Source organism: Camelus dromedarius, chromosome 5, assembly GCF_036321535.1.
Source record: "Camelus dromedarius isolate mCamDro1 chromosome 5, mCamDro1.pat, whole genome shotgun sequence".
NCBI lineage: Eukaryota > Metazoa > Chordata > Mammalia > Artiodactyla > Camelidae > Camelus > Camelus dromedarius.
In genome coordinates, this window is record NC_087440.1 from 37,948,652 (window position 1) to 37,964,363 (window position 15,712).

At 37.1% G+C, this 15,712-nt stretch overlaps 1 protein-coding gene across 2 annotated transcripts in view; it reads left to right on the plus strand.

The window, feature by feature from the left end:
* Positions 1-15,712, plus strand: part of NUBPL (NUBP iron-sulfur cluster assembly factor, mitochondrial) — a 176,702-nt gene that overhangs the window by 153,753 nt on the left and 7,237 nt on the right. The window contains exons 9-10 of one of the 2 annotated variants that reach the window (XM_010986154.3): positions 7,214-7,334; positions 11,500-11,582. In XM_010986154.3, the coding sequence (XP_010984456.2) occupies positions 7,214-7,334; positions 11,500-11,582 (204 nt within the window). The remainder of the gene's footprint in view (positions 1-7,213; positions 7,335-11,499; positions 11,583-15,712) is intronic. The other variant, XM_010986155.3, reaches the window with a different exon arrangement.

The following is a 15,712-nucleotide window of genomic DNA, read 5'->3' on the forward strand; positions in this document are numbered from 1 at the left end:
CTCCTGCAGCTTTTTTTTGTCTGTGAAACTCTTTATTTCTCCTTCTATCCTCAAGGATAGCCTTGCTGGATAAAGGATCTTAGGCTGCATCTTTTTTTCATTCAGGGCTTTGAATATATCTTGCCACTCCCTTCTGGCCTGTAGTGTTTGTGTAGAGAAATCAGCTGAGAGCCTTATGGGGGTTCCCTTGTAACTTACTCTTTGCTTTTCTCTTGCTGCCTTTAGAATCATTTCTTTATCCTTGACTCTGGCCATCTTGATTATGATATGTCTTGGTGTGGGTCTATTTGGGTTCTTCCTGTTTGGGACCCTCTGAGCTTCCTGTACTTGGATATCTGATTCCTTCTTTAAGTTTGGGAAGTTTTCAGTCATGATTTCTTCAAAAACCTTTTCAATCCCCTTTGATCTTTCTTCTCCTTCTGGGACCCCTATTATGCAAAGATTGGGACGCTTTATATTATCCCATAGGTCCCTTATGCTATTTTCATTATTTTTTATTTGCTTCTCTTGTAGTTCTTCTGAATGGGTGCTTTCTATTGCCCTGTCTTCTAGATCACTAATTTGTTCCTCTGCATTATCTAGTCGGCTTTGCACAGCTATTAGAAGGTAAATGTTTCATTTCTGTTCAATATTTTAAAATATTCATAAATGACAGACCCTGCTAAATTTTTTTTTTGCATCTTTAGAACCTTAGAACAGCATTAGGTAGGGGAACTGTCAAAATAAGTTTATAGTCAGACTTTAATTGTCAACAACGGCACTGTCCAATAGAAATATAATTCGAGCCACAAATGTAATTTTAAAGTTTTTAATAGCCAAAATTTTAAATATTTTTAAAGATATTAAAAAAAAGTGGTTAATTTCAATAATATACTTAACTCACTATATTGAAAATACCATCATTTCAACATGAAATCAGTATAAAAATTGAGAATCAACTAAAAATGAATTGTATTTAAAAGTGCTAGGAATTCTGACTGTTCAATAAGAAAAAGACATAATCAATGGAAAAAAATAGACAAAAGACCTGAACAGATACTTTACCAAGCAGAATATACGAATGACCTATAAACATATACAAATATACTCAACTTCACTGCTAATTTTGGCAACACAGTGCACAGGAGAACTGGGCACAGAGTCAGGAAGGATGAGAACTAACTGGAATGCACCTGTACTTCTGCATATTTCTGTCACCGCCTCTGACCACAAGAAAACTTTATAGTGTAACACCTGAGGCCATACTTGCTCTCCCCAGTACTTGCTCTCCCCGAATTTCATGCGCCTTTACCTTTGGTAGACTTTAACCAGGAGCCATACAGGGAAGAAGATTCTAGGAAATACAGTTCCCAGTATAAACAGATTGACAGTTGAACAGTCCAGTGCCATGAGATACCACTACACACTTACCATATTTGCCAAAAATGAAAAAAGACTGATGATGCCAAGTGTTCGTGAAACTGTGTCATGGTGAAGTTCTCATACATTACTGGTGGGAGTGTAAGTTGGTAGAACCTTATTGGAAAATTAGCGCTTTTCATTACTGAGGTTAAATATGCATAACCTAATACCCAGGAAAAAAGACATGTATTAAAATACTCATAGAAGCATTGTTTAGAATAGCCAAAACCTAGAAACAATACAGATGATCTACAAGAGAATGAATAACTGTGGTATAGTCATCAGAGAACCTTAGGACTCAGTGAAAATAAACTACAGATGTACATGGTTTAGCTGGATGAATCACACAGAAAAATATATTGCATTACTACATTCATACCAAGTTCAAAACTAGACAAAATTAATTCATAGTGTTAGAAATCAGGTCATTTATACTTTTGGCAACACATTTTGGAGAGTACACAAGGAATGCTAGGGTGTTGGCAATGTTTTATTAACAGCGTCATGGTAACATGGGCATACTTACTTTATGATAAGTCCATTTAGTCATACACTTATGATTTGTAGACTTTTTATGTATTCGTGGTATACTTTGGTGAAAAAGCTTAAAGAGTAACTTGTAAACTTTAAAAAATTATTGAGGTATTTTATATTCTTTTACTTGTACTAAGTCTTCAGTATCCATTGTGTATTTTACACTTACAGCACATCTCAGTTCAGACTAGCCACATTTCAAGAACTCAGTGGTCACATATGACTAGTAGCTACCTTATTAGACATTGCTGGCCTAGAACCCCACTGTTTCAGAACTTCCCTGGGGTTAGACTTTTATTTCAGCTCTTTCCTTGGAGTGTCAGGTGGAAAAAATAGGGGGTTGTTCCTCCCAAAGACCGCATCTTAATTTTACTGCTACTGAGAGGTAAAACAGAATAATAAAAAAATTCTGTATTATATAAAGAATATTTCTGTTTTAAAGAGATGATTCTTTTTGTGTGCAGGTTCACAAGATGCCCAGTAAACCATTGTTTTGGTTATTTATTCTTGTTGCTTTATTGACCATTCTTCATTCTCATGACCACTTTTTTTTTAAAGCACACACTTTATTGAAGTATGATATACATACACAAAAGGCATAAATTGTAAGTGTATACAGCTCAATGAATTTTGCAAAGTGAACACACCCATTGTTTATATTCAAGAAAAAGAGTATTACCAATAGCCCAGAAACTCCTGCCTTGTGCCATCTCCCAATTGCTACCTGCAAAGCGGAATCCACATTAAACACCATAGATTAATTTTACCTATTTGTGAACTTTATATAAATGGAATAATAAGTATATAGTTTTGTATGGCTTATTTTGCTTAGAATTATGTTTAAGAAACTGACTCATACTGTTGATTGCAGCTTAGTTCTTTCATTCTCACTGCTGGGTATCATTCCATTGTGTGAATTTATCACAGTGTATTTGTCCATCTTACAGTTGATGGAAATTTGGGTAGTTTTCCATTTTGGGGTCATTAGTTATGAACACTTCTGTACATGTCTTTGGTGATGTTATGTTCACATTTTTGTTGATGTATATAACAGAGTGGAAATACGAGGCATACATCAGTTTAAATAGATAATCACCAGTTTTCTGAAATGGTATACCACTTTACACTCAACTGAAACTATGAGTTTTGGTTGTTCCATGTCCTCAGTGACATTTGGTATTTTGGGTTTTTTTGAGGGGAGATGGTGGTGGTGTACTCACAAAGATGTTCATCTGTTCTAATCAGGTCTTAAGCATAAATGTATGGTATCTCATTGTGGTTCTAATTTGCATTTCTTGGATGATAAATAAAATTGAACAGTTTTTTCTCATGTTTATTCATCTTTGGATATCTTTCTTTATGAAGTGCCTGTTAAGTCTCTTGCTCATTTCTCTGGTATATTATCTGCTTTTTTCTTATTGGTTTGTAGGAGTTCTTTATATACCAGATAAAAGTCCTTTGTCATGTATGTTATGTGAATTATAGATATGATCTTCTATTCTACAGCTTGTCTTTTTACTCTCTTAATTATGTCTTCTGATTAAGTTATTCATTTTAATGTCCAATTTAACAAAAAAGTTTTTGTTTATGTTTAGTACTTTCTTGTGTCCTGCTAGAAAAATCTTCGCCTGCCTCCAAGATTATAAGTATATTTTGCTCTTTTCTTCCAAATGTGTTTTTGTTTTATCTTTCACATTTAGCTCTATAATCCATCTGGAATTAATTTTTGTGTATGGTGTAATATGAGGGTTAAGATTCCTTATTTTTCACGTGGATATCCAATTAACAGGCAGTGCTGTGCAATCTCCAGTATAAATTAGTAACTTTAGTGTATGAGTCTGTTCTGGTCTCTCTGTTCTATTCCAACTTTTTTTTAAAGCAAAGTAGTGTATGTGTAGGAAGTTTTTAAGATGGTGAAATGCTACAGTTAATTGGAAGTAGTTTATTCACAGTAACCTAGGAAGCAGTATTTGGACATTTATCCTTTAAATAGAAGAAGTTACATGTTATCAGTAATAAAGCCAAGCTTACTTATCACAGCCTCTGAATTTCAAACATATAATGGGTTGTTTATCTCTAAATTTTTCTGATTATATATCCTTATCAGTAAATGATATTTGAACATGTATATATAATTCATATGTATACATATATAGAGATAGATTCTAAAATGTATACTATATAGAGATATATTATAAATTATATAAATATATAGATATTAATATAAATTATATGTATCTATAGATTCTATAATATGTACTATATATAGATATAGATTATGTTATAGATCTGTATATAGTATACATGTACTAATATGTTATTTTCATTATAACACACACAAAAATTGGAATTAAAAAGAAATCATAAAGAAAAAAATAGAAATTCTAATACTTTCTTTCTACACCCCTGTGTCAGGCAATGTGGGCTGGATTACATGTACTAACAACCCTCAAATTTCTGTGGCTTAAAAAACAACACAAGTTTATTTCTCTCATTCTACATGTCCATTATGGCTTGGCTTTAACAGTCCTCTGGATCGTTCTTACTTTGGCACTCAGACTGATGGAGCAACCACTTTCTGGAAGCTTGCTAGTCCCAGGGACAGAAGGAAACATAATGGGGAGTTAACACTTAAAGCTTCTGCCTAGATGTGACACATGTCACTTCCACTCACATTTCATTGTCCAAAACAAGTTACATGTCCTCACCTAATTGCAGAGAAGAAAAATTGTAACCTTGTGCCCAGGAGGAAAATCCTGTGCAGAGAAGAACTGTGTAGGAGGAGAACTAGAGTATTTTAGAAAGCATTAAAAACTGTCACCTCTGATATGACTGATTTCAGAGAAAGTCCTGGATTTCTCTTTGTCTAAGAAAATAAACACACAAAGACAAATCCTTTTAGTTTTTTCCCATTCTGTGCTATTTTAAAAACCGTACAGTCCTGAGAAATGAGTGTCCTGCAGCCATAGGCATAGTAGTCTCTCTTGCTTAAAACCCACTAACGGCACTCGTGTGACCCAGACACCTAACATGGCCTGCAACCCCTACCCCTCCTGCCACATCTCACATCACTTACCGCACACCTCACATCACTTACCGCACACCTCAACTGCCCTGCCTTTCAGTTCCTTGAAGGAGGCATGCTCCTTCTTCTGTCTTGAGTGTGTTTCCTCCCTTTCTCCTTGTTTTCACCTGTATATTCTTTAACTTTTAGATCAAACATTTCCTAAAAGAAGACCTCTCTGACTCCCAGGGTAGATAGTTTTCTCTTTTCTACAGTCTCATAATACTCTGTACTTTGCTTCCAGAGAGGCTGTTTCATCTTTTAAAATAGATTTTTGCACTGTTTGTTCAATCTGTTTCTCCAATTAGCATGCAAACTCCAAGTCTGTTTTGCTCACCACTGTATGCTACTCCTTGTGTTTAGCCCACTTACTGGCGTATAATAGGATCTCATTAAATACTGAATTTAGTTATATTTTATGTCTGTGACATTTATGTAGTCTATATAGAGAGTGTCTGAGACATTTATACAGTGCATAGCGAATGATTTGATAGTAAGAAGTTAATCACACAAGCTGCAAATACACTTTTGCTCCATGCCTCTGTATCTTGGGGACTCTAAGAGATTCCAAAGTAGGAATACTTTTCCTATTCTCTCTGGGTTAGAATATACCCTCACTTAAATTTTCACGTTAAATGTTTCTCCTTTTGCCACTTCTAGAGTGATATTTTTATGTTTCAGTTGAAATCCTTATAGGATATATTACATTTAACATAAATGGCAGTAAAAATGCCCAAGGAATGAGTGTATTATATAAACACAGTGAATAAACAAATAAGCTGTGTGATATTAAGATGTGTGTTCTTCTAGCCTTCTGGAGATTTTGGTACTGAACTACCAAAACACAGTGTGATTTGTTTTTTGTGATACTTTGCATCAGCAAAAGGGCATATGATGCTTGGAAAATGCTTACCTACAAATTTATGTTCCTCACTATTTGTCTTCATTTACATGTGTTGTAGGAAGCTTTAGTCTTTCCTATTTCTCTTTTCAGAAAGAATAACAAATTTGATCACCTCCTTGTTTATATGTTTCATTGTGGACTGCCAGTACTATTCTCCATTTAAAATGCAAATATCCTAATAGCGGTATCACTCATGATGATAATCTTATTGGTGGAATTGATAGGATGATATAGACATTATTATCTCTAAGCCTCTGATAGTTGTTTTCCCCATTTTTATTCTAGAAGAGAACTACTGCTTCCCATCAATAAGAAGTGGGATTAAAAGGATCATGAATAAGGATTATATTTGCAGAACCCATCTATTCAACAGATGTTTATGAAGTATCTATTTTGTGCCAAAAGCTGGGGAAGTTCTGAAGTAGATGGACACTTTGTATATAGCCTTAAACTTTTGTTGCAAATGATAGCATTTTGCTAAGAGCTGAGTTTCAGTTTTTGCTAGCTGTGTCAGTCTTCTCACCTATAGAAAAGGGATAATAGAAACCCGTCTCATAAAGTTCTGTGAGGAGTAAATAAAACAGCGCATATAAAGCACTTATTTCCCAGTGCCTGATATATAATAAGCACTCAGTATATGTAAGCTGTTATGTACTGTGAGGCTTTGTCCACAGTTAGCCTCTTAACTATTTATTTTCCTGCATTTCTTCCTGTTTATTTTTTCCATATTGCCCTCAGAACTAAATTTCTACAACATAGGTCCAATTGTGTATCATTACCTCTTCAATGCCATCTCCTCAATATGGCTTTTTTGTCTCAAGAAGAATGTCTCAAATACATGGATGGCATCTAGCACCTTACCATCTGACCCTGGCCTCTCTTATCACACGAGCTTCTGCCTTGGCACCCCCACTGGGTTGCAGCCCAGATAGGCCACACAAGTTATATTTCAGTGCCTTGGCTTATGCTCCTCCTTCTGCCTAGAATTCCTGCTGAAGGTCTTGACCGCTCTTCTTGCCCTCAACCTAAAGAAACAGTTCTCTATGGGCAACTTCAGAGAGTACTTTTATTCCCAAACAGAATTTTTTCATCCCTGTCATTTGTGTCTCTTTAACATTTATCACATTATTAGAGTTAATGACATGTGTCTTGCTCTCCCACTAGCTTGTGAGTTCCTTGAGAACAGAGACCATAACTTATTCATCATTATATCACTGGAACCTAGTAGGCATGCAGTAAGAACTTGTTGAAATAATGGGTTGAGATTGGGTTACTTTTGTTTTAATTTCAATGTGTCTTTATTATTGTAGGTTCTGGGCCTTGTCCAAAATATGAGTGTTTTCCAGTGTCCAAACTGTAAACGCAAAACTCATATTTTTGGTGCTGATGGTGCAAGGAAACTAGCGCGGACCCTTAATCTTGATGTTCTGGGTAAGACCACAGGATATTCTTTCGCAGAGGAAAGTGGAGATGAGGCATGGTGATGAAGAATGTTTCAGAAAATGATGAATTGCTTTTGGCTTTGTGTTTTGAATCAAGTTATTATAGCCCAGTTCTGTGTGCTAACCTTTCTTTGGCTTTTTATAATACTTCATTAGTGGAAGGCATTTTGTATAGGAGGTTTGTTCTGCCAACTATGATAATTTCTGCTATAGATAAAAACTGCCTCTAACTTGAATTTGAGAAGAAGGTTTTGTGTTCTGAATACTGCGATTTGAAGTCTACATTTTAAATAATGGTCATCAGTTTGTGAAGTTGGGAAAACATCTCTCAGTATAAACAGATACATACAAAAATACCTTTTCCGTATGTTGTAGCAACCTTTGGAAGCATCAGTTCTTGGTATGATTGAAGAAATGCCTTCCTGATCAGTTCTGAATTTATTAGTCCTTCTGCTCTAGAAAAACAGTATTTTCTGTTTTCTGTAAACTTTATATATGTTTGCCATGTCTATGAAATATGGCACCTGAAACTTACATTGTCTATACTGTTCACATTACAAAATTGAAGGTAAATTAATTAGTGTTTTGAGGAGAAGTAAAATCATGTGTTAGGTGAGCAAAACACAGATTTGGGATACAACATGATTTTTATAAAATCCACAAGCCAGGAGGTGGGTATAGCTCGGGGTTAGAGTGTGTGCTTATCATACATGAGGTCCCGGGTTCAGTCCCCAGTACCTTTATTACAAAAGTAATAAAATAAAAATAAATAAATTCAATTGCCTCCACTGCCTCTCCCCCTCAAATCCACAAGCAACTTAATGGACTTTTTAGGAAACGTGTTTTGATATTCTACTTACGAGTTTCTGTTCTGGGCAAAGGCAGATGTTAGATGCTGAATAAGAGAGACATAGAGTGAATTATTAGTTTTAGGTAGTTAACAATTAAGATCCCTTAGAGATTAAGGAAGTTCAAAACATTCTTTATTATAATTAAGTCTCTGAAAGTTGATGTTAAATGTATTATTGTTATTATGCATTTGTACTGTAGCAGCTACCACAGTACCAGGTGAATACTAATGATATATTTTGATACATTGCTATAATTATAGGTACTAATTATATTCTGCAACTGCTTTTCATTTAACTAACCTTGAAAGTTCATCTTCTAAATCTGCATAATAACATAACAGATTGACATTCATTTATATAATAAAGTAAATGTGTGATTATAATGGCATTATTGAATTATGATGACACTACTATAATTCCCTAATTTATGAATGGGTGGTACAGTTTTGTAAGTCAGTTATTGAAAATTTGAAATTTGTATCATATCTCCTAGAGAAAAGATCTCACATACGGAAATTATACTTTAACCAACAGCTCACCAATATATAGTTGCCTTAAAACTATATCAGAAACACTGACTAGTAATCACAGAAACTGAATAGTGCCATAGACTGCTGTATCTAATAGTGTTATGGAAAAAATAATTTACAGTTGCAACACAGAGCACATCTCCTCCTTTTAATGTGGTTATGGGGACTCTGAGGGATCTCCCATGAACTGGAGCAGGGGCTCTGACAATGAAGAGGTTAAACTCGAAATGAGGAACTGAAATCAGGGGAAGAGTTCTCAACAGCTATGGCCTCCTGGCTGGGTGAAAACACCCCATGACCCTTACTTGTCCTTGACTTGACTTTCTAGCTACCTCTTAATTTATTTTCATTCATGGGGCTGTGTTTCAACTGATTATTTGTTAAAATGGCCCTTTCAGAACTTTATCCTTATTCACCTAGAGGGGCAGTTTATGCATAGTAGTTACAGCCTCAGATCATCTCACAGAAACCCCTTTAACTTTTATCTCTGAGATGTGCTTCCTTCAGACCTAGCCCCTCAAAAATACTTTTGAAGGCCAGGCTGAACTGCACCCACACTTAACTACTTTTACGCCTTTTCATCCTTCTCCATTTACTACTACTAGCCCATTACTGCTTTAACCGTGCCATCTATTTTCTAGCAAGGTGTTCCTCTTTTGAGTTCTCCTCTTCTGTGGATTGTGAGTCTCTGGAGGGCAGAAATGATGTTGATAGGTGGCTGCATAAAGGAGAGGGCTTTATTTTTCCTTTCTCCCATTACTGCTGTAGAAGTGAAAGCATTCAGGATTTCTTACTATTTAATCGCAGTTCATAAATCAAGTAAAAAACTTTACGGGTTTCTAAGTATTTTCTATAACGTATCTTCCCTTGCCTGTGACAGCTTTCTACAGTCCAAAGTTGATCTATAGAACAGACATCAAATTTACTGAAAAGCTGGTCTTTAAATGGTTACTGAAATATTCATGTATTTTGTCATTTGGCTATTGAACATTTAAGAAAGAGTTGAAGAGTTGGTTAAGATCTCAAAATTTACTCACAATGGTTGATATTTTTAAGACATTACCTCTCCCTAAAACAGAATATATATTCTTGTCAAGTGCACATGGAACATTCTCTAGGATAGACCACATACTTGGACACAAAAGAAGCCTCAACAGATTTAAGAGGATAGAAATTATTTCAGGCATCTTTTCTGATCACAATGGCATGAAACTAAAAATCAACCACAGAAAAACAAACAAGAAAAAAACAGCTGCATGGAGACTAAACAATATGCTACTTAAAAAAACCAATGGGTCAATGATGAAATCAAAGAAAAAATTAAAAAATGTCTTGAGACAAATGACAATAAAAACACAAGCACACAAAATCTATGGGATACAGCAAAAGCAGGCCTAAGAGGAAGTTCATAGTGATACATGCATTCCTCAAAAACCAAGAATAATCTCAAATAAACAACCTAATCTACCACCTAAAAGAAAAAGAAGAACAAAAAAACCTGAACTCAGCAGAAGGAAAGAAATAATAAAGATCAAGGAGGAAACAAATTAAATAGAGATTAAAAAACAATGGAAAAAGATCAATCAAACCAGGAGCTGGTTTTTTGAAAGAGTAATCAAAATTTATTGATAAGAAGAGCATGAGATATCTGTTCCACTATTACTTCATAATATAAATTGTGATAGGTTTGTAATTTTGTAGCATTCTTCTGTATTATTTGCATTGCCTGGCATGGTGCTGAATGAATTCTTTTCTTTTTTATTTTAACATTTTTTATTGAGTTATAGTCATTTTACAATATTGTGTCAAATTCCAGTGTAAAGCACAATTTTTCAGTTAGACATGAACATACATATATTCATTGTCACATTTTTTTTTCGCTGTGAATGAATTCTTTATAGAGAACATACACATGCACACATGTTTCAGTAACCTTTGCATGGGCCTGGAGTGGTTCTAAGAATGTTGAGTACCATGACAAGTCAACTCTTCTACTTAAAACTCCATTTACTGCATTTTAAATCTCAGCCTTTTGAAAGACTTCATCTGCGATGGTGTGATAGATTCAACTGGATGATAGATCAGAGCATTTTTCATCTAAATTCTACTACCTAACAGCAATATATCCTCAGGAAAGACACACATCCCCTCCAATCTCAAGTCTATAAATTGGAGGTTCTTCTTATATGTTTCCTGAGAGATCATCAATCTCACAAGTTATCTGTAATGCTTTGTAAATTAATACATAATAAAAGAAAAATAATTCTAATCAAGAGGCAAATAGTTGAGATAACAAGTCTGGTACTTTTCAACAGTTCTCTTAGCTCATTCATCTGCCATCATCAGGAAGATTATTTTGTTGTGCTTTTTTTGAACTACTTTACCTCTTTTCCTCTCCAGTTTCCTCTTATTATGTGACATATGTCTATATCAGATATTATAGGGAGAAATAATTTACAAATGTCTTCCAAGCCATTTCTGCCTGGAAGACCTCCACCAAAGAATAAATCAGAGGCCTATCTCTTGACTGGCTGCCACACAGCTTTCATATACACATATGTAATCATGATACTACTCTCAAATGGAATATCGTGCCCCTAATTTTCATTTGAAATTCCTTTTTTGGAGATTTAGCAATCTGAGGATAGTCCAACTCAAGCTGATTTGAATCCGTTTAGTTTAGACTTGTTTCTTTCTGAAGTTCAAAGAATAAAATTCCAAATGCCTATATAAACTTCTGTGGTGCTAATGGATATCTGGTGGGCTCTTTTAGGAGACGTTCCCTTACATCTTAATATAAGGGAAGCTTCAGATACAGGCCAGCCGATTGTGTTTTCACAGCCTGAAAGTGATGAGGTAAGTTGTCTTTCTAAGTATGTATTTTAATTTCTTTTCACCGGATATATACTTCTTGACATATAGAAAGAAAGCTGGGAAGATCAAGTTTATCTATTCATAATGTATATTTTAAACAAAGATTAGTTAACTTATCTAAACCATCTTTAAGCTACTATTTTGTATGGTAGACATACCAGTGCTGGCTCTGAACTATTAGCTAAACAAGTTCACCTACAAAGAATCATCCCAACCAGTTTTCTCATGAAGAACACGAACAGTGAGAACTTGCAGAGTTCTTCTCTTGCTGGCTAGTAATATCTAGCTGTGTGAGGTTATTATGTTTCAGCATTAGAAGTTCAGCTGATTGTTAGGGGAAGGAAACCTCATATAAGAAAATATTAAATTGAGTATAGGGAAATTGTATAAATCTTTTAAAAAAAATTTTTTTTACATTTTTTATTGACTTATAGTTATTTTATATTGTTATGTCAAATTCTAGTGTAGAGCACAATTTTTCAATCATACATGAACGTGTATATATTCATTGTCACATTTTTTTTTTCACTATGAGCACCACAAGATCTTGTATACATTTTCCCCTGTGCTATATAGTATAATCTTGTTTATCTATTCTGCATTTTAAAATCCCAGTCTTTCCCTTCCCACCCCCCACCCCCTTGGCAACCACAAGTTTGTATTCTATGTCTATGAGTCTGTTTCTGTTTTGTATTTATTTTTTTGTTGTTGTTGCTGTTTTTAGATTCCTCATATAAGCGATCTCATATGGTATTTTTCTTTCTCTTTCTGGCTTACTTCACTTTGAATGACATTCTCCAGGAACATCCATGTTGCTGCAAATGGCGTTATGTTGTCAGTTTTATGGCTGAATAGTATTCCATCATATAAATATACCACATCTTCTTTATTCAGTCATCTGTTGATGGACATCTCGGCTGCTTCCATGTCTTGGCTATTGTAAATAGTGCTGCTATGAACATTGGGGTGCAGGTGTCATTTTGAAGTAGGGTTCCTTCTGGTTATATGCCCAGGAGTGGGATTCCTGGGCCACATGGTAAGTCTATTCCTAGTCTTTTGAGGAATCTCCATACTGTTTTCCACAGTGGCTTTCCTTGCTTCCCTCTCCCACTCTTAATGATTTAGATGTCTTCTTTTACAATTTTGTATTTATTCTTTTTGTAATTCATGGCAGTTATCTCCTTTCCAGTTATAAGTTTCTCATTTTTGTAGCATCCTGCTTCTTTTCTATTTAGCCTAGACCTGTGAATATTTCTTTTAGCTTGGGATTAGTGTTGCTAAACTCTTTTAGTTTTTGCTTGTCTGTGAAGTTATTTATCTCTCCTTCTATCCTAAAGGATAGCCTTGCTGGATAGAGTATCCTAGGCTGCATCTTTTTTTCATTCAGGACTTTGAATATATCTTACCACTCCCTTCTGGCCTGTAGTGTTTGCATAGAGAAATCAGCTGAGAGCCTTATGGGGGTTCCCTTGTAACTCACTCTTTGTTTTTCTCTTGCTGCCTTTAGGATCATTTCTTCGTCCTTGACTCTGGCCATCTCGATCATGATATGTCTTGGTGTGGGTCTGTTTGGGTTCTTCCTGTTTGGGACCCTCTGAGCCTCCTGTACTTGGATATCTGATTCCTTCTTTAGGTTTGGGAAGTTTTCAGTCATGATTTCTTCAAATACCTTTTCAATCCCCTTTGTTCTTTCTTCCCCTTCTGGGACCCTTATTATGCGTAGATTGGCACGCTTTATATTATCCCATAGGTCCCTTATATTGTTTTCATTGTTTTTTATTTGTTTTTCTCTCAGCTGTTCTGATTGGGTACTTTCTGTTGTCCTGTCTTCTAGGTCACTTATTCGTTCCTCTGCATTATCTAGCCTGCTTTGTACAGCCTTTAGGTCAGCTCTCATCTCAGCAAATGAGTTTACTAATTCTACTTGGCTCTTCTTTATAGCTTCTATTTCATTTTTGACATATTTTATATCTCTAAATACTATTTCTTTTAGTTCCTTCAGTACTTTGATCAGTCCTTTTTTGAAATCTTGATCTAGTAGGCCATCAATGTCTATTTCCTTGATCATGCTTTCAGGGGATTTCTCTTGCTCTTTTAATTGGGAGTGGTTCCTCTGCTTCTTCATATTGCTCATATCTCTGGCACTGTGGCTTAAGGAGTATCAGTTACCTAGTTCTCCTGGAGATGGTGTGCTCTTAATGATTTTATCGAGAGGTCTTTGTGTCTTCGCCCTGTTTTGCAAACTCAGCTTGCTGTTTCCAGAGGCCCTCTGTTGGCGCCCTTGTCTGTGCTGCTCCCAGTGGCTATCGGCTAGCAGATCACACCCCCTCCTAACACTGGGTCAAGAGCTGAGCTCTTACCCGGTGGGTGGGAGGGTCACTCCCCATACTGATACCGCAGTCAGATGCTGCACTTCGGGGGGAGGCAGGTGGGAGTATTGCGCCCCCTCCCAGCACTGTGGTCAGGTGCTGCATTCCTGCCAGGAAGCGGGGTGGCCACCTGCCCTCTCCTGGCGCTGGTCTCTCCACTGCTCCGTGCTTCTGCCCGCTCCACCTCCAGTTGGCGCTCCGAAGGTGGGCTCGGGGAAGACCGCAGAACAGCCCCACCCCTGCTGCATGCCAAATCTCAGCTCCTTTTTTGTCTTGGCGGCGCAAGTTCTCTGAGGTGTCAGGGCAGAAAGATCCTATCTGCCTCGGGCTGTAAACAAGTCTCAGTCCTGCCTAGGAGGTTGCGGAGCCCCCAGTGCAGATTCAGGTCTCGGCCCTGCTCCACCCAGGCGCTTGCACAGGAGGAGATGGCTGTGGCTAAGCCCTGCCTCTCTTCTCGTGAGATGCGCCAGTAATGGCAGCGATGGCCTGAGGACACAAAGGCTATGGTGCCCCTTCCCCCAGGGCACAACAGCCGTGTTGCTTTGCTTTTTTCGCAATTTATGGAGGACCAAGGTTGTTCTGCTCCATATCCCCTCCCAGCCACAGCATGCAGCAGGCTGCAGTCCCTAGGGGCTGCCTCAGTGCAGCCGCCCCAGTCCTACACCCGGCTCGGGCAGCCTGTCCCAGCCCCAGCTGCCAGCTTGCATCTCGGGCTGGGTGTCGCAGGGACCCTTTGTGCCCGTTTAACTCAGTTCTGTCGGTCAGGGGTTGCTCAGGGCAGATCTGAGCCTCGGAGGCTCTCCCTCCATCCCGCTGGCCTCTCTGTTGGAGGGGAGGGACCCAGCGAACGAGCACCAGTCCTTCTTTGCCACTCCCACCCCACAGAACTGGTCCTGCACTGTTTTGCTTTTTCTTCTTTCTTTTTTCCTTTTCTCCTACCAGATTTTTGGCGTCTTTGTCTTTCAAAGAGGGCAATGTTCTGTCGGAGTTCAGCAGGTGCTCTGGTTGGCTGAGTAGGTCCGTAGTTGTGAGTTTTGGTGTATTTGTGGGAGAGGGTGAGCTATAAGCGTCCTACAAGCATCCTCCGCCATCTTGCTTCTCTCTCTGTATAAATCTTTAGAGATAGGATTTTCATTGTTTTTATTTTAATAGATATGATTGGAGAGGTTAGGGTGGGAAAACTAGTAGTGTTTCATTAGCTAATATCATTGGGGATACAGTTGATAGATTTTCAGGATTGTTGCGGCTTTAATGACTTTAAGCATGAAATCTTTTATTTTACTGCTTTTAAAAATAGAAATAAAAGCAATCATATATATCTCTTCTTTCCTAAGTAGCACTTGCTATTTAAGTTAGAAACTGAGCCATCATCTGGTACATCAGTTTTGATGTAGTTTTTGTGCTCCTTTGCCAAACAGCCCCAGTCAGTCTTCTAACAGTTTCTCTCTTTTTTTCCCTTAGCTAATGAGTGTAACTTTACAGTACTGTTTTCTGTCTGCCGTAACTACTACCTCTTTCATTGTACTTTGCTTCCTCTTATCTTATGTGAACTGGAAAATAAAAGAGCCAAGCTGGGTTAGAGCTGTGAATAAAGTAAGAGCAAAATTAACAGTCAGGAGTCTCAGACTGGTAAAGCAGATTCATTCTGAATTATCTCTTTCAGGGGCCCAGAGCTCCTTTCCTTTCTTTAGGATCTGCAGTTATGGTACAGGTGATTGAGCTGCTGGGAATATGATCTCTGAG